Genomic DNA, 26,466 nt, shown 5'->3' with positions numbered 1-26,466 from the left:
GGAATGGTTAACTTAGCTTAACATTAGGAGCTTTGGGGAGATAAAAAGCTTGATTTGAATATACTTGACCTTTAAAAGCTTATTTCAGGTTCAACTGACCCCTAAAGAATTTATTCCCCGGCTTAAAGGCAGTTGTCTCTTTTTACTTTATATCGCTTTTTATAATCCGGCTATGGCAATACTCATCTCAATCGTTGTCGCCACCAACCTGAATGACCATTACTATGCTTTGGTCTTACAACGGAAACCAGGGAAAATGTGTTACTAATGTACAACTATTCCCCATACGGACATATTCATCCACCATACCATCATAGTGGTTGAAACCACCTACCAATGACGCCCGCTTCCAGTGCCACCGCCACCACCACTTCCGCCGTCACCGTGTCGCGTCGTAGTCGTAGTCGTCGTCCTCGTAATCATAGTCGTCCTCGTCGTCCTTTTTAGCGTGATGTTTGAATTGAATGTATAGGCGCACATCGACTTATTCACAGTTAAATCGTGACATTTGCTTTCAGATCGGTCGGTTGGTAGGTCCTCTGTGCTCGGTTCTCAGTTCTCGGTTCTTGGTGTTTTCTCGCAGGTGAGATGTTTAAAAACTTCAACGGAAATCCTTCTTTGTCCCAGTGGAATATTGTTCTGTTAATTGTCCTGCCGAAAAAACCATTTCGTTGAATTAAGAAAGTTTAATCGTCCTCGTTGTCGTCGTATTATATTAAAGTGTGTTAACGACTGTCGATGTTGATGTCGATGTCGAACGCCATAATCGAGTGGAATAATATACCTCTACGTATAGTTTTTCTTTTTTTTTTATTGACCAATGAAAGTTCGATTTATATTTTGTTGTAAGGTGAATCCTTGCCAAGGTGATTATGATTTTCCTGACTGGGATGAAGGCAGTGAAGTGTGTTGTTGTGGAAATAGAAGTAGAAGTGTAAGTGGTGCGCGGAAGTGAAACTGAAAGTGGCTGCCAAGGTTTCCATTTGTTATGGTCAAGTGGAATGCAAATTTTCCGTTAATTCCGAAACACTCGAAAAGTTCTTGAGAGTTGATAGTACGACGATACATAATATAAAAATTCGATTTTTTAAAATCACTACATTGTGCCGTTTAGTTGGTCTAACTTACGTACCCTTTTAACCAAAAATTTAAGCAGTTAAACGATAAATTTAAAAAGCTAATGTTAAGTCAGATTGAGGGCCAACATCAACATAAACACGGATGATGTTGGGATTCATTTATTTGATGTTAATTCTCGGTTGGATTTTAATAGTGTTATTTTTGCGATGTAAAAAGTCGATAGCGCCCCATTTTGCATTCACCGATAATTACACGGAAAATGTTGGTAAGTTTAAACAATATAAATTTATTAATAAACAATTTAAAGAAACCCAACCCAATATTCCGAAAATATTATGGATTTCATTGTTTTGTACCTATACCAACATTTATATTTTAGCAGCCCGTCAACCAACTGTTCATGTTATCGAATTACCATCGGAGGATTTCAGAGACGATATGGATTCATATTCACAGGTCAGTCGTTCAAGGCTTGATTCGTATCGGTCAAGGTCTGTCATAGATGAGAGAACTATTGAAACCTATCCAACGGACGCTGTTATAAATCCTGCCTATACCAATGATGAGGAATATATTTTAAATGGTAGGTAACAAACTCTAATATACCTTAGAACTTTTGTTGGTTATTTCAATTTATGAGGAAATGTGGGTGTAACTTGTTTCGTGCTAAAATTTATTTATCTGTAACTAACGCAAAAAATTCCATATTCATAAAATAACTAAACCCACGAGGGTTAATAAGGTTTACAAAGCTAAAAATAGATATGACTTGACTTACATGGTTTGGAATTTCGTTTCGTTTTGAGGTCAAAAGTTTAGAACTTGTTTGTTATAAAATTATGCAGTGAAAAAAGTTAGCTAATATTTTAACTTGAAGCTTATTTATTTGAGTTTCAATCAATGAGAAGTGATTGGTATCTTTCTTTATTGTTTATTTCATACCTATGGACACTCCCTAAGTCCATTTGTTTTATGTTGTTATGGATTTTTTTTTTACTACCAAGAAGCTTCTGAGGTTTTTTTTTGAGAACCAACATTTTGAAATGGGTTTTTAGGACTTTTTATTATTTTACTTTGTTTGCTTTAACAAAAACTACTAACTAACTATATTCAGGACTTTTCAATTAGAGATTTCACTTTGATATTAAACCCATGCTTACGAACGATGGGTGCAGCCCCATATCCTTTTCCTGAAAAATTCCCACATTTGTTAATGTCCTTAATAATTGCACAAGTTCCAATTTTAAGGTTCTGAAGCAAAAGATCTCGGTAGCCAATAACAAAATTTTTAATGTTTGCATTTAGGCTACAAATTTTTCATAATTTTTGTGATAAATTTTAACAATTTAAATGCAATTTTTGAAGCGTTTATTATTCCATTTTTAGTAGTGACGTAGTTTTTAATTGTTAAATGTCAAAATATGAGAGCTGCCCAGATACCGAGCCACTTAGCGTGGGGCAGGTTCAGAAAACATAAAGAGATCCGTTTTCAGTCAACTTCATTAATGAACGTAAGTTTTGACCAAGATAACTAGTAAGTATTTTAAGTGTCATAAATTAAAATTCAGAACTTTACTTCACAAACCTTTACTTCAAGTTCATTGTACAAAAACTACCAAAATCATTATTATCTACAGAATACTCCTCAAGCGAGCTACAAGTCCATTGCGATTTGTATTTTGATTGTTAAGAAATATTACTTATTTCTTTCTAAATTTACAAGGAAACTTTTTACAGAAAGCATTAAATAAAGTTCAGCTTTCGGTTGAATGAAAAAACATGATCAATTGTCATTTTGACATAAGTTGACTTGAATTGATAGTTAGGGAGATTTTTCTTGACTACAACTAACTTTTCAATAAAGTTGCCTTAATTGGAAGGCAATTTTTTGACAGCTGGCCAATCAGATGCTAGAAACTTGCCTTACTTTCAAGTCCCTTATGCCGTCTGAACCTGCCCATTTGTGAATGCAAAAAAAGCTGTCATATTAATGACATTTAGAATTCAATAAAACCAAATAGAAAGAATAATATGACTGATTTATATTTATATTAAATACCAAAAGATTAATTTCTTTTTTGATTCTTGTGTCCTTGTGTCAATACCTACTAGCTTTGTAGCCGAAATGTTTACACTACGTCATCGGAGGGGAAATTTCAACTAACTTAGCAGTTGCATTAAGCCAATCAGACTGTCGTGACTTGAATATTCTTGAAACTAGCTAACTTCTAACAGTCTGAAAGCTGACGAAAAAAGTACAGTCTTTTTCCTAACTTTTCCAATGTTAATCAAAAGAAAGGTCCTGAGGTGTAGAACAAAGACCACCAATTCTGGGTCCTGATTATGAGGTTCACAGCGGATCGTTTTCAGTTCGACCTTTCAAATTCGACTCGCGTCGTATTTCCTTATTAACGAAATCGCGGTGGAGCGAAAATAGTTCTTCCTATATTCCAGTGATTTGACACTTTTGGTTTGACTTTTATTCCAATATTCCAGTGTTTTTACCCTTTTGGTTTGACAACTTTCCACAAATTTTGTTTTGTTTGGATTGAATTTGTGAAATTTGCGATGATTTATTCAATAGACCATATTAAATATTTAATATTAGTTAAGCTTGTTTTAATCCGATATTCAGGACCGACGAGTTCTCCCGTTGAAATGCCCTTATTTTTCGTCGTTAACTCGACTAGAACTAAAAATTGATGTCGATTTGGTTGCTTGTCTTTTATGGTTCCTTGAATGAATTTTAAAGTTTTATATTTTATTGTGGATTGTGGATAAATTATTAGAAAATTTGAATAAAGCTAGCTCATATTTTTATATAAATACAATCAAGAAAAAATCCACGAAATGAAACAGTGAATGATAATAAATACACTTTCGCCTGCAAGTCCGCCAAAAAAAAGCTGACGGATTTGAACTCGCCAACAAACATTATGACATTTCAAATTCTCCTTCTTATTCGTCAATTGGTCGCCGAGAATCCCATAATCAAGCCCCTGTCTTTTTGTATTGACAATTGTTAAACTCTTTTCTAAGTTACAATTATAAACTTATTAAAATTTTGACATCCTTAGACCTTAGTTCAAAACCTCGTTAAAAACTCTGAGATGCACAGGTATTTTATTTTATTAAGTATTTGTTTGAGTATATTTAGCAGTTTTAGTCACAAGTTTAAAGTCTTTTAAAACGAATGGTGCGGTGGTAGTCTAAATGTTTTTCAAATAATTTGACTTGGGCAATTTTTTTTAAATCTTTGAAAGCTTCTGCCAAAACTTCTATCTATTTGACTTTAGCTATTAAGATCTGCCGAAGTGCAAGAATCAAATGAATGCATATGTTTGGACTAGGGTCGATTTTTTTAAAGTTTGGAGTACAATTTTGACCATCTTCGTCGTGGGTTTAAGAAGACAGAATTGGTGGTCTTTGTTCTACAGCTCGAGACTTTTTTTGGGATATACTTTAGAAAAATTTGCAAATGACAGTACTTTTTTGTCTCAGTCTATAAAAAAATTCTGTGGTGGATATCAGGTTTTGCCAATTTTATTTCATTAATTAAGCTGATTTCCTTGTTTTTAATTTATTTTTTAACCGCTGTTGTATCAGTTATTTAAAATCCACTGAAAACAGTGACTTTTTAGGAGTGCACTTGAATTTCATATTCTTAACACTAATTTGAAGAGGTTTTTAGTACCCTTTTTATGACACAATTCGAGCATCTCGACGTTCTCCTTCATCCAACAATAAGCCTTATCGTTTAATATTATTTATCGATGGATATAAGGGTCAGTTTTCAAGTGGTTCAAAGCTTTTTCAACTTGTTGTTTGTCAACGGTCGGTTACTTTAAGCTTCTGTATCACAATTTTTATTAATGAACATGTACATACATATTTACAATTCATTCTTTTTGCATCGTTGACTTGGGTTGCAAAAGCAAAATATCGATAAGTAATTAAAAGTCTAAAAATAGCAATGATAGATTTCTAACAATTTTTGTTAAGGGTTAAAATCGTCATGATATTTGTTATCATCATTCTAAGTAATATTTTTATAATAATGACATAGTTTGCAAATTTCAACAAGTTGTGGTCTTTAAAAGGCCGAGTTTTTGTGAGCGACAAAAAACACACTGCCGATGTTAGTTGATGGTTTAAAAACCATTGGACTAAAATGTATCTACCACTTAGCAAAAATATAGTTCAATTTGTAAGACAATAATTTTGCGAAACGTAAAATCCGCGGAAGAAAGTGTTACTTGAGAAAACGCATTTTTATTTTTGTTATCTTCTAAACTACTTTTGGTTTTAAAGAAAACAAAACAGACTGGAACAACATGAACAAATCAGCAAATTTGAATCCTAATAGCTTTTAACTAATCCCTGAAAAAAAAGTTTGTGACTCAAAGTTCTGGAAGACGATAATTTATCCGTACTACATAGAAATAAACTTTCATTAAAATAAAACAATCCAGTTGATTCAATGCTTATCTCTCATACACATTTTTGTATGCTCCTTCACAACATATTTTAAATAAAACAAAACAACAAACACACGCCAAACTGTTTTCTTAAACAAGTTTCATGTTAAAGAAATCTACTTATAAATGTATACGGACTCCTTTATTAATAAAATAAAAGAAAGGTGCGTACACGCCCTGGTATCCCACTTTGATTTATTGTCGGATGAAGGAAATAAAAACCCGTATACGCCCTGGTTTAGCTATTTGTGTAAACATCGTCTAAGGAACAAAAATAATACACGCCAACTTACTTTATTGACAGCATTTTAATTCCTTGAGGCCTAAGCCTTGGCTTATAACACACATAAGCTCTTATTAAAATATTAAGAATATTTAATTTAATATATATTTTTTTTAATCTTTTTACAGCTCCACCGCCAACTTATGATGAAGTAATGAGACAACCTGAAATTTATCCTCGAGTCAGTGAAGTAAATAAATCACGATCGAATATTTAGAAATGAAGAAAACAAAAACGTCACAAGATATGTTTGTATATAGATTTAGTTACGATGATAAGACTAAATTGTTATGATTTTTTTTTTAAATATAATATCGTATATCGATATTCATATCACAAACAGAGCAAAATGAAGTTAACAATACGGTTAAAGTTAAACTGGATGAATTGTATATAAAATATCGAATGTCGTTTGAATATATCGAATCTTAAAAAATATCTGTGATTTATAGAAATTTACATTAAAAACAAAAAAAAAAACGTACAGAAGAACAACAAAATTATGAATAAAATTAGAATAAAACTGTGCATGTAAAATTAATTATTATAAAAACAAAACAAAAACTAAACTAAGTCCTTAGACAATTTTTCAGCATGTTTCTTTGTACTTATGAATAAGATTTGAGAAAATATAAAATTAATAATAGAAGATGTGTTTTGTATTTAATAAAAAATGTCAATTTGATCAAAATAAAATTAAACATTTCTATTGGAAAATATATTTCTTTGACAATATTTTAGTTTTGTATCTGGCCACCAGGATATTACGGGACTAAATGTATACTAAAGGTAAATAAAATTAAAGTGATATCGAATGATGATAGCGTAAGTATTCATCAAACAAAAATAAATAAATCCTTTTTAAGAAAAATAAAACACAAAAACTCATTGTAGTTTGTACATACAAACATCTTTTACATTTATTGTTGTAGGTACATATATCATACAATATACATACATATACATTATGTACAAGCTCAATACATTATATAAAAGTGTTTTATTTATTAGTTTTGTTTTAATATGCCAACAATATCAGTTCTTAGTGGTGTTCATTGTAGTTAGTAGAAGTATTTATTATTATCTATCGAAATGAGTGCTCTCAATAATATTGTTTTCTTTTCTTTGTTTTTAATAAATTAAAAATGTGCTTAATCGTCGTATAAAAAAATAAATAATGTGATAAAATTGTATAAAAAATAAATAAATTGTTTTAAAAAAATTGAGAATCTAGGATTATTGGACACTTTTAATGCATATAAGACACAAGCTAATATTTCTCTCTCTATGTATACACATATTTATTATATATAATCTCTCTTTAACTTTTACTCTTTTTTTATAATATTCTTGTTTGGTTTTCTTTTTAAAACTATGAAGACATTTATTGTTGAAACAAAAAATATATATATATATGTAAATTGGTAACACAAATTCACAGCTCTTTGCATTGAAAATCACTCCTAGATTTTATTCTTTTTTTAATAATTTTATTTAAGACAGCCTTTGATCAAACTTCTGGTTTTTCTGCACTATGCATTTGTACGAAATTCTCAAGGGTTTTTGGTATAAAGCTTTTGTATTTGAGCTTATAGAAAGCTACACTCCGTGCTGCAAGACACTTCAGTGTTATGGATTTGTTTTGGTATATCACCATCATATTACTAACGGAGGCTGTTTAGAAAAAACAAATCATTAAATGATCGACATCATTCGAAAAGTGAATTTAACTTACAAATAGATGCTAATTGTGCAGGTGTAAGACCTAATGAATTGACGGCATCCAAGTGCGCACCGGCTTCAGTAAAAAGTTGTATGATTTTTTCAGCCTGATTAATAACAAGAGTATTATCACGACGAATCTAAAATGTAATACAAATTTATTTAAATATTTGTTTTTATAATGTTTAGTATAGAAAAATTACACTCGATATTAACACGTGTAAAGGTGTATTCCTCTCAAAGTCTTCAGCAGTAACAGGCGCTCCGAGATGAACCAGAAGTAAAGCAGTCTTGAAGCAGGGGAATCTAAAACGAAATAGAAAAAAGGATTAATTTTACGATTTTGTTGTATCTATGCAAATGATGTTTTCAAATGGAGCAGCTGCTAGAAGCTCCGTTTTTCAAAGCAAGTTCTGCATTTGGTATGAAAAAATAAAGGGTTTTCCAATAGTATGGTATGGTATAATTTTGAGAATTCGTGGCGGCCGTATTGTTTCTATTACTTTCTGTCAAAATATCTTCTTTTAATCAGTCAAAAGGTCGTCCTTCTAATTCGCTAACATCCGTACGTCAACGAAAAAGCAGGATCTTTCGAAAACATGGCCGCAGTTCGTGCAGCAGAATCCGAGGCACTCAATTTCATGTTGCTCACAAGAACTTGGCCTGTCGCAGACCACAACATACAAAATGCAAGTGACCCAGGAGCTGAAACCATACGATCATAAGTAGCTTCGTATGTTCGCTAACTGGATTTAAGAGCAGTTGAAAGTTCTTCCCACCTTTGTCGAAAAATCAACAGACCTATTCTGCTATTAATCGGGGGGAATTTTACTTGAGGAGGAGGATTCTCTTAATGCTCTGCCTGGAATTGGAATAAAAAGTCCAATACTGCCCATTTCCAAAAATTACACAAATTATTCTGTTAAGGTGGATTGATTAAACTTAATTTTTGAATGAATCACAATTTATCCAACATTCCCAAGATTTTATGAACAGCTGTTTACTTTAATTTCAAATTAGTTTGGGATAATGTAGTTCACCCGATGGATAGCAGAATGCAAAGGCAGTGTAAAAGAGAATTGAATGGGTGAATCGAATATACAATCCACGTGAATAGCAGAATAGGGTTGATATTTAGCGATGAGACCCATTTTCGGATGAATGGATACTTTATTTATTTATTTATCAAAAAATAACTTACAAAAATAAATTTATAAAATTATTTATATTGAAGACGTATTTAATTCGTTTTTTTTTTAGTAATTTATGAGAAAAATTAAAATCGAAAAGAAAAAAAAATGTAATGTTATGTTATTTATTTACAAAAAAAAATTAACTAATATTAAAGTTCAAATATCTTTAAATTTGTTGCGTAGGGTTGTTGTTCATTTTAGGCATTCATAAGTATTAATGTCAGATGAGTTTAGTATTTCGCCCATCTGTTTCTGCTTGTCTTCCAATGAGTTGGTATTTTTGATTAGGCGAGAAATCGGACATTCTGCAAAACTATGCCAAATTGAGAGAACTTCTTTACAACTTTCGCACTCCTCTGGGGGATCGTTTGTGAAGAAATGGTGACTCGTAAACAAAGTTTTTCCAACTCTGATCCAAAATAGTGAAATACATTCTTCTCTGGTTAGGTTTTTGTTGTATGGAGTTTTGAGGTGTGTTGTTTTCGAGGAAAGTTCTCCACTTTTAGCCAAGAGCTTTTGAGTTCTTCTTGCTCATTAGCCATGAACATTTTTAGGATAAGCTGAGATATAGGTGGCAGTTCTTTTAGCTCATTTCCTCTTATACCAGCAGTATCTGCTAGCTCATTTCCTCTTATACCAGCGTGGCCTGGTATCCAAGCTAGGGTTATGTTGGTTTTGTCATAGAGGATGCTTCGGATGTAATTAAGAGTGGAGCAGTTATTAGTTGCACTTTTGATTCCGGAAAGGATACTTAAGCTGTCAGTGAGTATCAATTTCCTTTCTGTCCAGGTTGTTGCCACGGACAGTGCTTTCATTATTGCTGTTAGTTCTGCTAGATAGCTGCCTGGAAGGAGCCCTTGAAAAGTGATTTCTTCGTGGATCGCTTTGAGCTCGATGACTGCGTATATTGAGGTTTTATCCCTATAGGATCCATCTGTGTAAAAAATTCTCACTGGTTTGATGTTTTCGATCAGCATAAGGAAGTGTTCATTTGGAGTGTTTTCTTTCTTGTGACTAGAGATGCTGGTGTCGATTGGTAGTAAGTGTCTTTTCCATGGAGGGGGGGACGAATAGTTGAGCTTCAAAGACGTTTCTAGAGGCAAACTTCCATGAGCTGAAACAAGGCTAAATATTTCGCTAAGGGACGATATTGAATTCTTCCTGTTTTGTTTTGGTCTGCGTTGAACTTCTTGTGAAGCAGAATAAAGAGGGTGATTTATGTCTGTAAGTGCTTTACTTATTAATTAATTGCTCTTTTTTGTCCTAGCCTATTAATTGTTTTATAGCCAGCTTCTATTCTGAGAGCTTCAATTGGAGTTGTTTTAAGTGCTCCTGTAGCAGTTCGGTAGCACTAATTTATGGCTATATCGATGCTTTGCAGGTTCTTTTTAGTTGTCCACATAAAAAGAGTGAGTCCATGCTGGAGCGTTCCTTCAACTAAGGCTTTGGCTATTTTTAGGGCTGTTTCTAGATGTGGACCTTTCTGGCGGGAACATATCATTCTCAGAGCATTGTTTCGTTTCTTAAGTTGGTTGATGGTGTTTTTTATATGGAGATCCCATTTCAGATTACTATTGAAAGTAACACCTAGGACTCTGAGTTTTTTTTTGATGTTGACTGTGGAGTTACGAATTGTAAGATGAGTAATTGAACATTTTTTTTCCGACAAAGGTGAAGTGCTTCTGTTTTGCTAGGTGGAACTTTCGCACCGGTTTCCTGTGTCCAAGCATAGATTATAGAATTTGCAGATTTCAAAATTTCGTTCATGTTTGATGGATCACCAGACGCAACCATAAACATATTATCTACATATAGACCGACAAAATGTAGACCGTGTTTTGGTAGTGTAAGCTTTCTAATGAGTGCTTCAATATAAGCATTATATAGATACACAGACAAGGGAGATCCTTGTGGAAGTAAAGCCGTTCCAGTTCAAAGGGTGGTGATAAACACCTTTGTTAAAACTTCATATTTTAATTTGCAATCGTTAGAATCAATTTTTTAAGTTATCTTAGTGAATTGAAACAATAGACTAAAAAGAAAAAGGACCAACTCGAACGAAACAGTACATTATTTTTGTTTTTTTTTTTCAGTATTCACGAGTACATAATGTATTTTGGTGATATATCAAAAGTTTTGCACTTGGAAGATGTCCAGTTCTTAAAGAAATAAGAAGGAATACTTTTGGTAACGAAATACTGACGCAAGATCAAGTTATACTCTTGCTTAACAATATGGAAGTTAAAAAACTATATCAATTCTGCAGGCTAGCTTTTCTCTATAGAAGTAGAATTATAAATGAAAGTTTTCAATATATTATTTAGCTATGTTATGTTTTGCAGTAAAGTCATGCTTTTTGTTTTTGTTCGTAAACTTTATAAAACAAAATTTTAATCAACGTTATCAAAATAAAAACCAATCTAATCAAAAGTCAAACATTGGAAAAAGAAATAAATACAGAACAAATTAATATATAAACACTAAATTTCTTGAAAACTATCTTTTGAGTCCGGGGATATGTGTAATAAACTCATCATTTCTGGAGATTATCGTTCTTTCAAATCTTTTTGGCTTCTCACATGCCTTAAGGAAGAAATAAGTGGATCCGAAGAGGTTGGAAGCATATTAAATAGATACTCATTCTGCCGAATCCTTGAAACTTTATACGTATTCTGATATCGACATTTTTTATTTTTGCATTCGTGGGCTTCTTCTGACAGTTTTCCAAGTGGTTGTGATTGATATTCAATGATATTTTGATTATGAACCAATATTTTGTGTAGAGTAGGTGTGAGTAGTTTTTCAGGATACTTTTGTTTTAAAAACTCTACCGTTTTTTTAGTATGCTCCTCAAATTTATCTGCATTCATTACTTTTTTGCAATTCAAAACCTTTATATTACTTTGAGCCTCATTATAACTTCTCCATTGACTCCACTAATTCAAGCGGCGGCATCTGACTGTTCAAAAAATCTTCTTGCAGTGTTTCCGTCATTAGTGTTTCCAAATCCTTGCTCTGGTTTATCCACATAAAGGCCAAGTTCATTGCGAAAACATCTTTGGATCTCTTGTTTTCTTCATTTTAAGCCTCCTTCTTGTTAAAAAGTATACGCAAGCTTCAAAATAAATTCCATGCATATGATTCTAACGTGCAGTGGAGAGGTTCCATATTCGTAATTATGTTCGTTCTCAATTGATTCATTTTTATTGAAGTTCTTTTGTGCCCTTTTTCTAGTTTTTACATTCAAAAAAAAAAATATCGTCATAAAAAATCTTCAACTTTGGCCTGCTCTATAAGGCACACCAATAACCAAAATTGAATAATTATTTCTATTACTCGAGCTTCAAATATTTGTGAATCCAGTAAACTAAAAACTTTGGCATTATAGACTCACTCGAAAAATGAATATTGCAAGCAGATCGAATGATTTGACCTCTTAACTTTTTCGGCGATTTCATAAGCCGGAGGTTTATGTGAATAACCCGCAGATCACCGCGGCCTACAAATACAACGTAATCGGTCAAATTTATCCTGATTTATGGTCCAAAGTCATCGAAAACTGGGCCTTTCGAATGCGCGACACTCAATAAAGTAATGAACGGCCACTTACTTGATGTTATATCATAGACAAGGCTCTCAAATAAAGATAAAACTTTATTGATATCTCAGATAAAACTTGTTTTTGTTTCAAATTTGAATTGGCCCGCTTTTAATAAAATACTCTTTGGAAAATAATACGTATACGCCGCAGTGTACAATTTAAGCATTAGGGTAAATAAATATTTTAAAATCATTATGAGTATTTTTGAATGTGAACTCACCTACAAATTTCGCTGGTGTAAAAATCATCTACAGGTGTAACTCCATTCACAGCTCTGTGCAATAAAGTTTGACCATCACGTAATTTAGCATCACTTCGAATTAAACTCGAAATTGATGAATATAATGTTTGAATTTGTTGTTTTCGTACAGTGCATGTTTTATTGGCAAGAAGTATTGTGATGATTTTTATAAGATAGAGGGCAGTGACAATATTATTATCATATTCATCCTTAAAATGAAATAAAGTTTTTGTAAAATGAACATAAAAAAAGATTGAATTACTTACAGCTATTCGAGGTACACTATCTTTTGGTCCAGGATTTGTTATTTTTCGTTTATTATTATCGATTTCTCGTTGGCATTTAGATAAAACTGATATAGCAACACATATGTCCAGATTTTGTTCAAGTCGTACCATTTGTGAGAAAAGTTGAGCAAATCTCATTAAGTCTCTTTCCACAGATAACTGAAAATGGTAATTACAATAAATTTTGGTTCACAAAGAAACTTTTGACACAAAACTTACATCATTATTCATTCGCAAATCAATTGCATAATTCCATAGATTACAACACATTTCAAATCTTTCCTGATCGGCAAATATCGCACCTCGATACACAATTGGTTGTGGCAGGTCTGGATTATTTTTACCTAAGATACGTTCTCTTACAGTTAATGATTCCATATGAATCGAGTGATGATTCAGTCTAATAGCTTGAAGGTCCTAGAAAGAAAAACACTCCAATAAAGAATCTCCAGAAAATGATAATTTATTATCAAGTAACAAACTTCAATTGTTTCAGTTTCTATCCAATTATCGTAGGCTGGAACTGGTGGTAATGTACGCTTTCGGATAATGTTATCAGGATCTTGAAAACGCAGCTCCATGCCATTCATCATATATTGGAAAGCTTTCACAACACTGTAATTGTCCTTATCATTTGCAAATGCTGCTCCCATCAGTTCTAAGGCATCAATTTTCTGAACAAATAACAATAAACTATAAAAACTACTAACTAAAATGTATATAATTTTAACTTACTTCTTCTTTGGTCATTAAATCTGGTCGATTGATGAACATTTCAACAACGTTCTCATGTGAGCGTTCAGCTGCATGCAAAACTGGTGTCAGGCCATGCTCATTTTTCTGTAACCTGGCTCCATGGTCAAGGAGTAATTGGCAAACATTTAAATATCCACATTCAGCAGCGTAATGAAGTGCAGTTGCACCACACAGAGCTTGCTCATTGGGATCAGCGCCGTTTTTCAAAAGTGTATCAACCTAACACGAAAAATAGAGGAAGTTAATTATGAGAGAGAAAGTTATTCCTTGTTAATATCTTACCACAGCTAAGTAGCCCTTGTAGGCTGCTATCATAATACAAGTATTATTGTACGTATTAGCCAAGTTAACATCAGCTCCATGTTCAATTAAATATTTAACAATATCAAGTCGTCCTGAAAAACAACAATACACAAAATATAAAATAGAATTTATGACGAAAAATGATAAAGTAGTTAGTACCTTCATAACAAGCAGCTCGCAATGGTGATGAATGCGCTTTTGTATTATGATTTATATCGGCTCCTTTATGGACTAAGAATTTAACAATTTCCAAATGGCCTATAAGTAGTTAAATGATTGAATTAATATTCAAATGTCATATCTTAAGTGGTTTGTATATATACTAGTATTTACCCATTCCAGCTGCTACCCATAAGGCTGTTGCTCCACAAACAACAAGGCCATCGAATATAACATTGCATTCGATTTCAAGATCCAATTCATAGTGTGACAAAATGGTTCGGACAAAATTTGTATTGCCAGACTTAGCTGCCAAGACAAGAGGTGTGACTGATTGGCCATCTTTTTCCTCGAATTTCTAATTAAACACAAAATAAAACAAAAAAACAAAATTACTAAAAAGTGAAATAAGCTAAAAAATGAGTGTTATGCAAAAAAGAGATGATGAATAAAAATATTTTTTGTTTTTGAAAAATCATCGTCTTATTAAGTGAAATTTTGTATGATTGATATTTTTATTTTTAAAGAAAGCTAAAAAATAACTAATTTGTTTTTAAATTCATAGAGCTTAAGCTATACATTGGACTATGGGATTGGGGTGAAGTCATTGCAATTATAAAAGCGAAATAAATGTTTTTGAATAATATATTTTCGTGTTATCTATTTACTAAATAGCTGGTACTATTTTTGATTTTGAAGAGGAAAATAAGTCAACCGGAAGGACAACCTACATCTTGGAAGACCGGGCACAGCATTGAAAGGAGGAAAGCCCCATTCTATATCAATTTTTAAAGATCAAATAACTCATCGCAACAAAAAGAGAATATGACTCACTAGAAACGTACTTATTATTTTGAAATAAGCTGTCGTAAAATAAAAATCTAGCTTGCTTCAAATTTATTTAAGTACTTAAGAACATTAATGTAGTCAAATAACGAGAAGAACTTAAAACTCGTACAATTAATTTATAAAAAGACTAATAGCGGATTTTTGGGATAAAATTTTTGATACAATGGTTACAGAGGTAGCATATTATGTAAGGTCATTAATTGTTCTGCCTCGAAAATAAAGCTACGTAAATAAAACAAATTATTTTAATTAAAAAGCTAGTTCGTGACTTAAGAACTGAACAATACAAATTCATAAGATACTCGTAATTGGTGAATTAGGAATTTAAAAAAATAAATTATACTACTTTTTTTTGAAGATCGTGGCAATAAATGAAGATTCTGTGAGCAGTGAATTTTTTTGTTAAGTACACATTCGGGAACAAAGGGCAACCAAAAATACGTTCAAACATATTTTATGTTAACATCACAATTAACACGAGACTGTGATAGAAATACGTTAAAATCTTCCTCTTTTTAACGTCATCTGTTAGGGCATATTTTTGCATATTTCACTGAAAATGCATATTTTTGCGTGTTTGCTTTCAAAAGGCATATTATTGCATATTTTTCTTTTTTTTGTAAAGGCAAGAATGAAACGCAACAGTTTTTTGGACAATCTTCGAGTGGTTCAAAACATATAGAGTTTCAAAGAGATTTCAGTGCTGCTTTTGTGAAGGCAGATATTCGTTCTTTTTTGGAAAAATATACCGAGCACAACATTCCTTGTACCAATTTTTATGGGTTTTAATGGATGAGACAGACAACATTCGGAGAAAAAAGATATGTTGTTAATGTTATCATGGGAATTTTGGATCCAGATGAGACACGAGCTATTTAAGTTTCTACCCAAAAATAATGCATGTTACTTGCCTCGCTCATGGACTTCACCGAGTATGTGAACAAATTAAAAGTGTTAATTAAATATGCTGACATTGACCGCTTTATAGCAAATGGAAAAAAGTGTTTTTAAAAGCTCCATCAAGAGTGAAAACTCTTAGAGACATGGAACCTGGACTGGAACTTCATCAAGAACAAATCATAACGCGACGGGGAACATGGCTCGAAGACGTGAACTACTAGACCAAGTATTTTCAAAAGACTGTTCTGATTTTTGATGCTTTTTATGGCATCATGCTATGGTTTTTAAGTAACTTAATTTTCAAAAATTGAATCACGTGGTTCGTCGATCAATTCCAGCACACGAATATTATGAACGATGCTGTAAAGAAAATCTACAGCATTAACAGTAAGGCCTTGTAAATCAGTGAAGAAAAAAAGAATATGTAATGGGAAAAAAGTGCTGGCTTCGAAAAACTAAAAATAATTGCAATTGCTTTGTCATGAGAGAAATCCATAGCAGTAGAAGAATATACAATTTAGCATTCAAAAACGCTCCGATCACTTCTGTTACGTTGTATAAAAGAGTTTTTCGATCAAACAGACAAAGCAAAATTTTAGTGAAATATTATTTATTTACTGCAACAAAAATTTGCAATAAATTTTCATACTGGTCGCTCACATTCAAACTTTCTTTATTTTTTTTTTTTTTTTTCTTTCTTAAATAATATATGCGTGCGAAGTTGAACTATTCGCCATTAAACAAATTTGTTTGATGTTTTATTATATTCAAAAAGTTGGAGTGAAGAAGAGTTTTGATTTTTTTGATTGGTATTATTCTTATTAATTAATTTCCTAAAGCGAAATTATGTCAAGAAATAGGCGTATAGTAGAGTTAAATTTTGCCTGCATTCCAATAACCGTCTCGGGAAGATTCGTGGCATACATTTGAGCCAATATTGCTCGTATTGTGCTTAAACTTGTTACCCATTTCCCCATGTTAAAACCAAACAACCCCTAGTCATGATTTTGAATCACAAGCTAAGAAGTAGGTGTACAACATGTTTAAGTGCTACAGACGACAGATTCAGAGCATCAACAAGACTTGCACTTGAGCATATATAACATAATCGTAACTGTACATGCCAACACTTTTTAACTTATTATGTACGTTCAATTGGGATCACTTATTTTGTAACTTATAAGTTTTGACGATATGTGTAACATTTTGTATTTAACTTTTTTTTTGACTGTATCTACAAACCGATTACATTTAAAAAGACTCGAAATAACTTGAGTGTTCCACCATGGTTTGGTTCTCACGTTGGAAAGTTAAAAAACAAAAAGAACAAAGCTCTAATGAAGTATAATCAAACAGGAACTGATGATGATTATAGGACGTTCATTATAATAAAACAACTTTTCCCTGACTACTTGAACATCCTACAACTGAATTCGGAAAATTAAATTAAACCTTAAAAATAATCATGACAGTTTTCGGAAATTCGTTAATCGTAAGAAGAAAGAATGTGGGTACCCCAACTTAATGACTGATTCGACAAATAGTAAGAGCCGTTAATAATTGCGAACATGTTTGCAAACTACTTCAAATATGCTTTTGTAGATTATAATATTATTAGTTTTCCTAACACATCTATAACTGTTTTAAATTTCCCCCACAATTCTATCAATTTCATTATAAGTGAAGATACTGTCCTTAATAGTATCGTAATACTTGACGAATGTTTAAGGACTGGGTCCGTCGGTGTACCATCATCCATTTTAAATAAATGTCCTGCGTATTTAGCACACCCGTTATGTGTTCTTTTCAACACGTCTTTAAGTAACTCACTGTTTTCTTTTATCTGGAAGAGCTCCTTTATAAATTCAGTAAACAAAGAAGGTCCTAAAAACGAAATAATGAACTACCAACCTATTGTTAAACTATCTGTGATACCTAAACTATTTGAGTCAATCGTATGTAGCGTCCTTTCTTTTCACTGTTTAATTATCCGTGATAACCAGCATGGTTTTGTTAAAAAGCGTTCAACTGTTATTAATCTGTTTCACTTTACGTTCTTTTGTTTTACTAATTTTAGCAAGGCCTTTGATAAATTGTGTCATAAAACATTACTTTTAAAACTATCACAGCAAGGTTTTAAAATAGACGTTATAGTGTTAAATTTTGTAATGAGTGTTCAGGTTTATTTGTTTAAATTTTGGTATGCCCCAGGGTAGTCACCTTGGTCCTATTCTATTTGTTTTATTTATAAATGGCTTGGTTTCGATCATACAAAATTTGTCTTTTAAAAAATTACCTTTACATCTGACTGTCTTTTCTTGCAAGAAGACTTAATATTATTCATGGAATGGTGTAATAATAATCGTCTTGTTTTAGACAAATGTAAAACCATGAGTTTTACACGTACAAAAGTTCCAATCGTAATTAGTTACTTGTTTGATTCTTGTCCTTTTTTGATAATATAAAAAGTATAAATTGCAAATTAATATTTTTCAACTGTCTAGTTTAAGTTTTTAGATTTTAAGTTTATATTACATTAATAAGAATTTTTAACTTTAGTATTTAACAAATTAATCAATAAACTAAACTTTTGTAGTTCGATTTGCTAAGTAACTTATCGTAACTTAACTTCAAACGCCAACATTGCTAACAAAAAACACGAAGCATGAAATGAATGGCTCTTTATTTCCAGTAGTGGTGAAATAAGGCTTCTAGATGCTTTTTAAAATTTTCGCTAGACTTTGTATTTATTTTAGCACTCATAGCGTTTTCAGTTTTTTTTGAGAGATATGATTTTGAAAACATTTTGAATGCATAAACTGTACAACAACTCAATTTTTTAAGTGCTTTTAGTGTCTTGAATGGACCACTTTACGACAGCACAGATCATTTCTGTAAAATAATTTTGAAAAACTTTCAACGTGGAGTATCAAGCCAAAAAGACATCTATCAATTAGCATCAATCTACAATTGGTTTTCTAAGTCTTGGAACGACGAAGTTTATAAAGGAAGTCCCAATTTAGTTGTTGTGCCAAAAACAATCGACATACCCGGAGATTTTCTATTCTTTTCTAACTCTAGTTAGAAATTGTTGTAATGTCAAAACAAAATTTGTCACTGTACCAAATTGTTGGAATGTGTATTAAGGAAAGATTATTGTCACAAATTTTTCATCTGTGAAACTATCAATATCAAAAATTAAAAAAATCAATAGTTTAGTAGGATTTTACATGAATAACAAAAACAATATCCGCAGTATGAATACTACCGATAAAAGTTAAAGTCAAATGTTGGTACGATTGATATTGCATTTTTATCTCGATGGCTGTGTTCGTTGAGTAGTTGTGCATTTGGAATCATGTGTTTTCCATTGGGGAAAAAATTCGTTCTGTTACTATTATTTAGTTTTGTTAATGAAAATGGACTAACTATTACTATGGACTATTTTGCAAGAGAAAACAATAGAAAGGTAATTAAGCTTTGCTATGTTTCCACTGAAGGTTTATCACAGTTTAGAATAAATAAACTTTTTGGTGTTTCCACCGCACAAGATTTAAAAATTATTAAGTTTGACAGCACTAAAATGCAAATAGCGTTTCGATGTTTCTTATGAAGTGCAAGTAAGATAGTTTGATTCGTGTTAAACAATTAAAAACTGAATAGTTCAGCACCATATAAGAATATGCTACCTACTCCATGTGCACTTTCAATCAAATATTAAAACAAAACTAAATTTTTGTTGTACGCAAACATGCAAATAAACAGAGCATGATTAATGTAGTAGTCTACGAACAAACTCCCACCTTGAAGGCATTGTTAAATTAACCTTTTTTTTATGGAATCTAAATTTCCAGATGTTTTCTCACCATTTCTTCTTGAAAATCTTATTAGTTTAAGTTAGTTTTTTTCCTGAAGTTAATTTTAACCTTTGATTTTCACAAAACTTTCTTCTATTGCCGTTTTTTTATTAGTATGCTGACAGGTTTTCTTTCAGTTGTATCAATTTTTAAATACAAAAATCTGGCTACTGTCGATGCTTTTTCTTGGAAATTGTCTACTATACTATTTATAGAATGCTAAAAAAACACGGGTATTTTTAAACATATCCTTAATCAAATAAACTGATAAACTGTCTTATTGTTGGCAACGCGCAATAATTGATTGTAAAGTGCAGTTATGGTATTGTAAAATAATATACTGTAAAATAATGGTAAGCTCTTCAAATTTAAGTATTTCATTATAAATAAAGTATTTATGTTAGACTTAAGAAATGCAAATTCATAAAATTTCAATTTTTTTGACACAAATGCCAATCATGGAAAGAGGTGTCATTCATCCCAGTGGTCGGCACTATGCCAATCTTTGGATGCCTTGTCAATCATAAGCAAAAGTGTCAATCAATCGGTAAATTGGCAATGTGCTAATCATTGGGAATTTTAGAGAAGTTACAGATTTAAAAATGTTTGCATCAACTTTGGAAAAGTTTCATTTTCTAGCAATCAATAGAAACTTAATCTAATTTAGGCTTTAAAATATAACTATTTTCGTTTCTTATTTAATTTTTTTTTGTTTTTTGAATGTTCGAAAGCCTATACTGAAGACAGTATTAAAAACGCTCTTCAAGCAATCGAAATAGGAATGTTCATAAAACAGCTCCTAACAAGTTTAATTTTTCGCGATCTACTCTTTTCGTTTCGTTCAAGTGAAAAGTTCCATAAGGTTCAGAAACGATCCTATTGCCGAAAAGGAAGGAAATTCGAAATCGTATCAAAAAGATAAAGAAATATGCCAATTAAGAATTCAATAACTTCTTTTGTTTTAATCAACCGTAAGAAACTTAATCCTTATTTCTTTATAAGTTTAGTTTTTGTCATTTATTGGTTTTAATTTTTTTTATGTTCAAAAAATTAACGTGACAATCATTGGTTCGCTGAGTGCCAATAATTGGAAAATGGTTCCAATCGTTGTTTTATTTTTTTATTAATTGTTTATTTTTTTAATACATAATAAAGTGATAATACATTTTTATGACTGTGTTCAATTTCAGATATAAAAATATACTTTTTTGTTATTGTTTTAGGGGCAACTAAATATCAGATTCAAAACAAAAACTTTTCTGGTACATGTGTTTATCTGACAATTGATTTCAAATTTGTATGTTTTTTGGCAGAAATATAAAATAAAAAATTTCAATTAAGTTATCCGACTCGTTAAAAAAGTATTTTAAAATACCCGATTTTTTGGCATTCTATAAATAGTATAGTACAAATTTCCCAAAAAAACGCATCGGCAGTAGCCAGAGTTTTGTATTTAAAAATTGGTACAACTGAAAGAAGATGTGTCAGAATAATAATAAGAAAAAAACACACAAATAAAAGAAAGTTTTGTGAAAATCAAAATTTAGAATTCACTTAGCAAAAAACTAACAAAAACTAATAAAATGGAAATTGATATTCTATACAAAAAGTTCGTTTAACTTTGACATAAAATAAAAACCTTAAGAAAGGGGTTTCTTCGTAAACTACTACATTAACTTGTGGTGTTGAAGCTCACCTCAATTCTTTATATACCTGAATCGAGTTGAAATGAGCTTGATTCGACTCGATTTCGGTCGGGGATTGGAGTCTAGTCAAAATTTGTGCAGAAAAACCTGTGTGGAGGAATTGGTTTTATAGATAAAGTATTATAAAGTTTTGTTTTAATCAATTAAAAAAAATGCACATGGAGTAGGTAGCATATTCCTTAATATATGGTGCTAAACTATTCAGTTCTTAATTGTTTAACACGAATAAAACTATCTCACTTCAACTTATTAAGAAACTTCGAAACACCATTTGCATTTTAGAAAGTGTTGTCAAACTCAATCATATTTAAATCTTCTTGTGCGGTGGAAATACCCAAAAGATTTATTCAATCTAAACTGAGACAAACGTTCGGTGGAAACATAGCAAAACTTAATAATCTTTTCTATTCAATAATATCAACAGTAACAGATTAATTTTCTTCCAAACGCACAACTACTCAACGAACACAGCCATCGAGATTCATCAATCGTATCAACATTTGAGAACGAAATCACATACGATCCATTCGAAACTTTAACGCTAGATTAAATGTAACCAATGTTAATGACATAAAAGCTGTGTACAATATTGTCACAGGTCATGAATCACTGATTTCTGCCTATGAGTTCAAAGAAATAAATATAAATCGACTCGAAGTTCTTCTAAATACTGATCTCCTATTTATTTCTTATAACTTGACCGCTGTACTACGAGTAACTTGAGTATTTGTTTGCCGTGTTGTAAAATTAACAAAACCGAATAATATTATGATACTAAATTATGATTTAGGTTGGCGGAACAATGATCCGCCAAATTCAACAAAACAAAACTATAAGAAAAACGAAATGATTTATTAAACAACAATGGGTAGGTAGCCGGTGCGCAAGAGTGGATTTCTACTTATTGAAAACAATGAACAAAAAAGAGGCTGGGATGCGACCCACACTGATAACTTCCCATCCCGTCTGTCGATTGGTCTTGCTCAAAAGGTTTAAAATTTTTTAAAAGATATTTGAGTCGAAAATCAATTTTTACCAACTTTTATAAATTTTTTTTTGGTTTTAATTTTTTGTAAAAAAAACTAGTCAATTCGATTTTTTTCAAACTTTAATTGTATGTTGACAACAAGATGTTTTGAAAAATAAAAGTAAATTAAAGCCAATATCTCAAAGTTTTGAAAAGATATTCGAGTCGAAAATCAATTTTTACCAACTTTTACAAATTTTTTTTTTAGGTTTTTATTTTTTGTAAAAAAACTGTTAATTCGATTTTTCTCAACATTTTTCAAAATGTTGAAAACAATATTTCTTATAAGATAAAATAAGTTTGAAGCCTAAATTTCAAGTTTTTGAAAAGATATTTGAACCGATATTCAATTTTTACCAACTTTGAGTAATGTTTTTTTTTAGATTTTTATTTTTTATAAAAAAAAACTGTCAATTAGATTTTTCTCAAAATCTTATCAGATGTCAAAAACATTATTCTTCGTTGCACAAAATTGTTTTAGAGATGAAATCATATTTCAGTCGTAAAATTTTGGAGGTGACAACATTTTTTTTTTCAGTTTTATTGATTTAAAAAAAAACCGTTATATTGATTTTTTTCAAAAAATATACCTGTTTGGTATCATGTTACAATATATTATATAAAATTTAATTCAAGTCTCTAGTGGGCTAACCAAAATCTTCACCTTTTTTTCAAACTGCTATGGTAAAAAAACCACCCACGCAAATTTCTTGAGAGCCCTTTCTGCATCTTTCTGCCTTATTATCTGTATAACAAAATTTATTTGAAGTCGATATCTCTTCTGGTTCTTGAGCTATGGACGACGAAAAAAACGTCGCGAACGTACGGACTTACAAACGTACGTACACACGCACGCACAGACATCTTTCTAAAAATCTTTTATTTCGACTCTAGGGACCTTGAAACGTCGAGAAATGTCAAAATTTTCAATTTGACAAATCGGACCCATTACAATAACTTCCTATGGGAAGTTAATATCACATTCCAAAAAAGTTGGTTTATTAATTTTACCACCGACAGCAAAAACAATGCTGTCACCCAGTAGCTCAGTTTGGGGGTGGGTTTGGAAAAGGGTGGATTTTATTAGTTGAACTCGAGTTCAGTTCTTATCCGTCGAATCCAATTGGTCTAAAAAAAAAAGTAATCAAAAAATTATTGAGAGTTCGCGAATAAAATATCTATCCCAAACCGACTCAGTTTAATAATTTGAGGAAAGCGTTCTGGTAGTTAGGAACCTTGGCATTTTTCAACCAAGATTGAGAAGCAGAATCGGATAGTTTTCTAAATTGCAAACTATAGGATTCTGCCTTAAACCCTTAGACTTCCGTGCAGACAATTTAAGGGATAGGGAAAAACACATCGCAAAGTGACCTTAATTAGTATTCCGACACTTTACGCTGGGCATTAAGCCATACTAATTTTAGGTTGGTGTGCAAATTATACAAAGGATGCACACTTTCGTTTTCTCCTTGTGTGGACCACCTATCACACACTCAATAGGCCGTCTTTGAGACTCATCCGTCACACAATTGTGTATTTTGTGACCGCCCGTCAAAAATTCTTCAGTAAATCAACATGTAGACCCTCTGTCACACAACCGCATTACCACTGAAGCCGATTTTGTTTGCTTTTCCAAAATACAATAAGAGCATAAGAGCAGGTCACTGACTGATGGAAAGCAGGATTCTACTGAACTCTTAAAATATTTGGAGCCGCAACGACGAAAGAAAGGTTAAAAAAGGAGAAAGGATATGAGATAGGCTAGTGAAACTTGTTGTGGTATTTTTCATGGAAATTGAACGGGTTATTAATAACTTTAACATGTTTACGTTTAAAAACAGTGTGGACTTTGGTAAAATAAGGAAGAATTTCAGTCTAGATACCAGTGCACATAAGTTTAACAATTTTTTGTATTAAAATGAGAGGGAAAACAGATTTGGTTAAAGCATTCTACATTCTGAATGTGCGGTTAAAAAAAGAATCTCTGTACTTAAAAAATACGCCAGAAATTAAGCTCAAGGGTATAATGATGAACATTCTTGAAAAGGCGAGTATTGCGACTGAATTGTTTGAGAATATAGTTTGTAAAAATATCAATAAAGCAACAAAACGCATGAAACATCGCAGCGGTGTTCGAGTGATGTAAATGTATAGTTCTTCCCCCTGCAACCTGATTTGGGGCGTAACTTCTGTTTCCTTAATTCTTAAGCCCAAATTTCCTTTTTGCTTCCGACAAATGTGCCGTCATTCATTTGCATCAATTGTTTCTAATAAATTAAATACATTTCCTGTCTACTTGTTTCTGAAGACAAGAGAAACATGTAAATTTGTCTATGGTGTAATTTTGAATGTTATTGTTATTTATAAGTTTTAAAAGATAACATTAAAGGAAGTTCCAAAAACACCAAAAACCACGAATGGTCTTACAGAGGACACTAAACTGTGCAGAACATTGACATTACTTCTTGTTTAAAAGAAAAATTATTGTTATTATTTTTGTTTTTATTTCGCGTGGGTTTATTTCAACGAGATTTTTATTTACTTGCGAAATGATACATCGAACCGCAATTTCATCAGATACGGATGGATCATCTTTATAAATATTTATTCACAATCATTATAAAAATATACATATAGTATACAAAAGTCATAAGTATATTTTTTTATTTTTCAAGTCTTTGTCATCGTAGGAAAACGAAGCAATAGATTCCACAAAATTGCCATTTTATTTCCTCCACACGCCATATTCCATCAAAAACTATGAATTTCGAAAAAATTAAACATTTGTTTGTTTACTTTTTCATTAACATTTTAATTGAATTAATTTTAAAATGATTAGTTGTGATAGAGGGAGAGACAGAAAGAGGAAAATCTTAATTGCTAAAACATAAGTTTTTAATTTTCATGATACAAATTTTCCACATGTTTTTTTGTTTTGTATTTTGTTGAAAAACAAAAATATCAAATCAAAAACAGGTAAAAAAAATTATAATGTGGAAATGATTCTCTGAATTTTCAAAATCAAGGTCCTTTCTAAAATGGAATGAATAATTTTTGTTTGCGCCCATAGAGCTGGCGAAGATTGGTGGTTGGTGGCGGGACGTGAGGCACGATGTGATGAAAAATGAATTCTCTTTATGTGAAAACGCGTTGCATGAGAAATTACTATTTTTAGAGCGAATACAGCTCTTTGTTTGGTCTCTCCGTTCCACTGTGCGAATTTTCATTTTATTTTGTTCTATTTTTTGTTTTTTGTTTTTCAAAAATAAAGAAAACATGCCTACAAAACAGCGTGTGTTGAAAAATACATCCATGCATACAAAATAACACATAATATTAAAAGAAAATGAAAAATTTCCGTGTATAAACTTATTTAAAGTATTTTCAAAGAATTGGCTTGGTTCGTAATTCCTGACAGAAACCATTGACCCAATGTTTATCTGTCGATTTTAGTACCAAGAGTAGGTATTTTTTAAATGTGGATTTATGGCGTCGCAGCTGTTTTCGGATTTCGAACACTGCGCTACTTGGCGCTTGGTTGAATGTTTCTTCCATTTTTTTTCTTAAGGCGTGTAAATGATGTGAGTATTTTGGACAAAGCCTTTGAACAGGGGACTGAATATACTCGTAAACTGCGGAAAATTTCTTTGTCCTTACATGACAATGTAATAATACATTCATTGCGTTGCAGTTTAAATTATTTATAAAGAGATACATGAAATCTTAATTTTTGTAAGAAAAACTTTTAAATTAATGTGTCTTCGTCTTTTTTTAGACCATAAGTATTTATATTTTCAGAAAATCGGGCTAAGGTTCAGGAACAAATAGGTCAATGAGTGTGATTATAATTTTTGTAATCTATTTACGTATATTTGTAAACAATTTTCTTTGTGAAGATTTTGTTTAATCTTAAAAACTGATACCGTTTTCATACTGATTTTTAAACTTTTGAAATTGTTTCTTTGTGTGGAAAACTAAAATCTTATCCAAACCTACAACTTGTACTGACAACAATTTGGGACTT

General features: G+C 31.5%; 2 protein-coding genes across 3 annotated transcripts in view; one reads left to right on the top strand and one right to left on the bottom strand.

The window, feature by feature from the left end:
* The first annotated feature begins 425 nt into the window (after positions 1-425).
* On the top strand, positions 426-6,490 carry LOC129949269 (uncharacterized). 2 transcript variants are annotated; one of them, XM_056060622.1, is made up of 3 exons: positions 426-1,345; positions 1,463-1,663; positions 5,970-6,490. In XM_056060622.1, exons 1-3 carry the CDS (start codon positions 1,222-1,224, stop codon positions 6,056-6,058), a joined length of 414 nt encoding a protein of 137 aa, XP_055916597.1. In that variant the 5' UTR covers positions 426-1,221; the 3' UTR covers positions 6,059-6,490. The 2 variants fall into 2 exon arrangements, with proteins under 2 accessions (XP_055916597.1, XP_055916596.1); XM_056060621.1 differs by having other exon boundaries at positions 437-1,345; positions 1,460-1,663.
* A 236-nt stretch (positions 6,491-6,726) lies between these two features.
* The window catches only part of LOC129949268 (protein fem-1 homolog B), a 34,916-nt gene continuing 15,176 nt past the window's right edge, over positions 6,727-26,466 (bottom strand). The window contains exons 2-12 of the mRNA XM_056060620.1: positions 14,278-14,461; positions 14,104-14,202; positions 13,924-14,036; positions 13,621-13,860; positions 13,368-13,559; positions 13,105-13,302; positions 12,865-13,044; positions 12,578-12,807; positions 7,767-7,869; positions 7,577-7,703; positions 6,727-7,515 (exon numbers count right to left, since the gene is read on the bottom strand). Coding sequence (XP_055916595.1) covers positions 7,352-7,515; positions 7,577-7,703; positions 7,767-7,869; positions 12,578-12,807; positions 12,865-13,044; positions 13,105-13,302; positions 13,368-13,559; positions 13,621-13,860; positions 13,924-14,036; positions 14,104-14,202; positions 14,278-14,461 — 1,830 coding nt within the window. The 3' untranslated portion in view covers positions 6,727-7,351. The remainder of the gene's footprint in view (positions 7,516-7,576; positions 7,704-7,766; positions 7,870-12,577; positions 12,808-12,864; positions 13,045-13,104; positions 13,303-13,367; positions 13,560-13,620; positions 13,861-13,923; positions 14,037-14,103; positions 14,203-14,277; positions 14,462-26,466) is intronic.

This window comes from Eupeodes corollae, chromosome 3 (assembly GCF_945859685.1).
Source record: "Eupeodes corollae chromosome 3, idEupCoro1.1, whole genome shotgun sequence".
Lineage (NCBI taxonomy): Eukaryota > Metazoa > Arthropoda > Insecta > Diptera > Syrphidae > Eupeodes > Eupeodes corollae.
The sequence above is the reverse complement of the archived record's forward strand: the minus strand, read 5'-3'. Positions and strand labels throughout refer to the sequence as shown.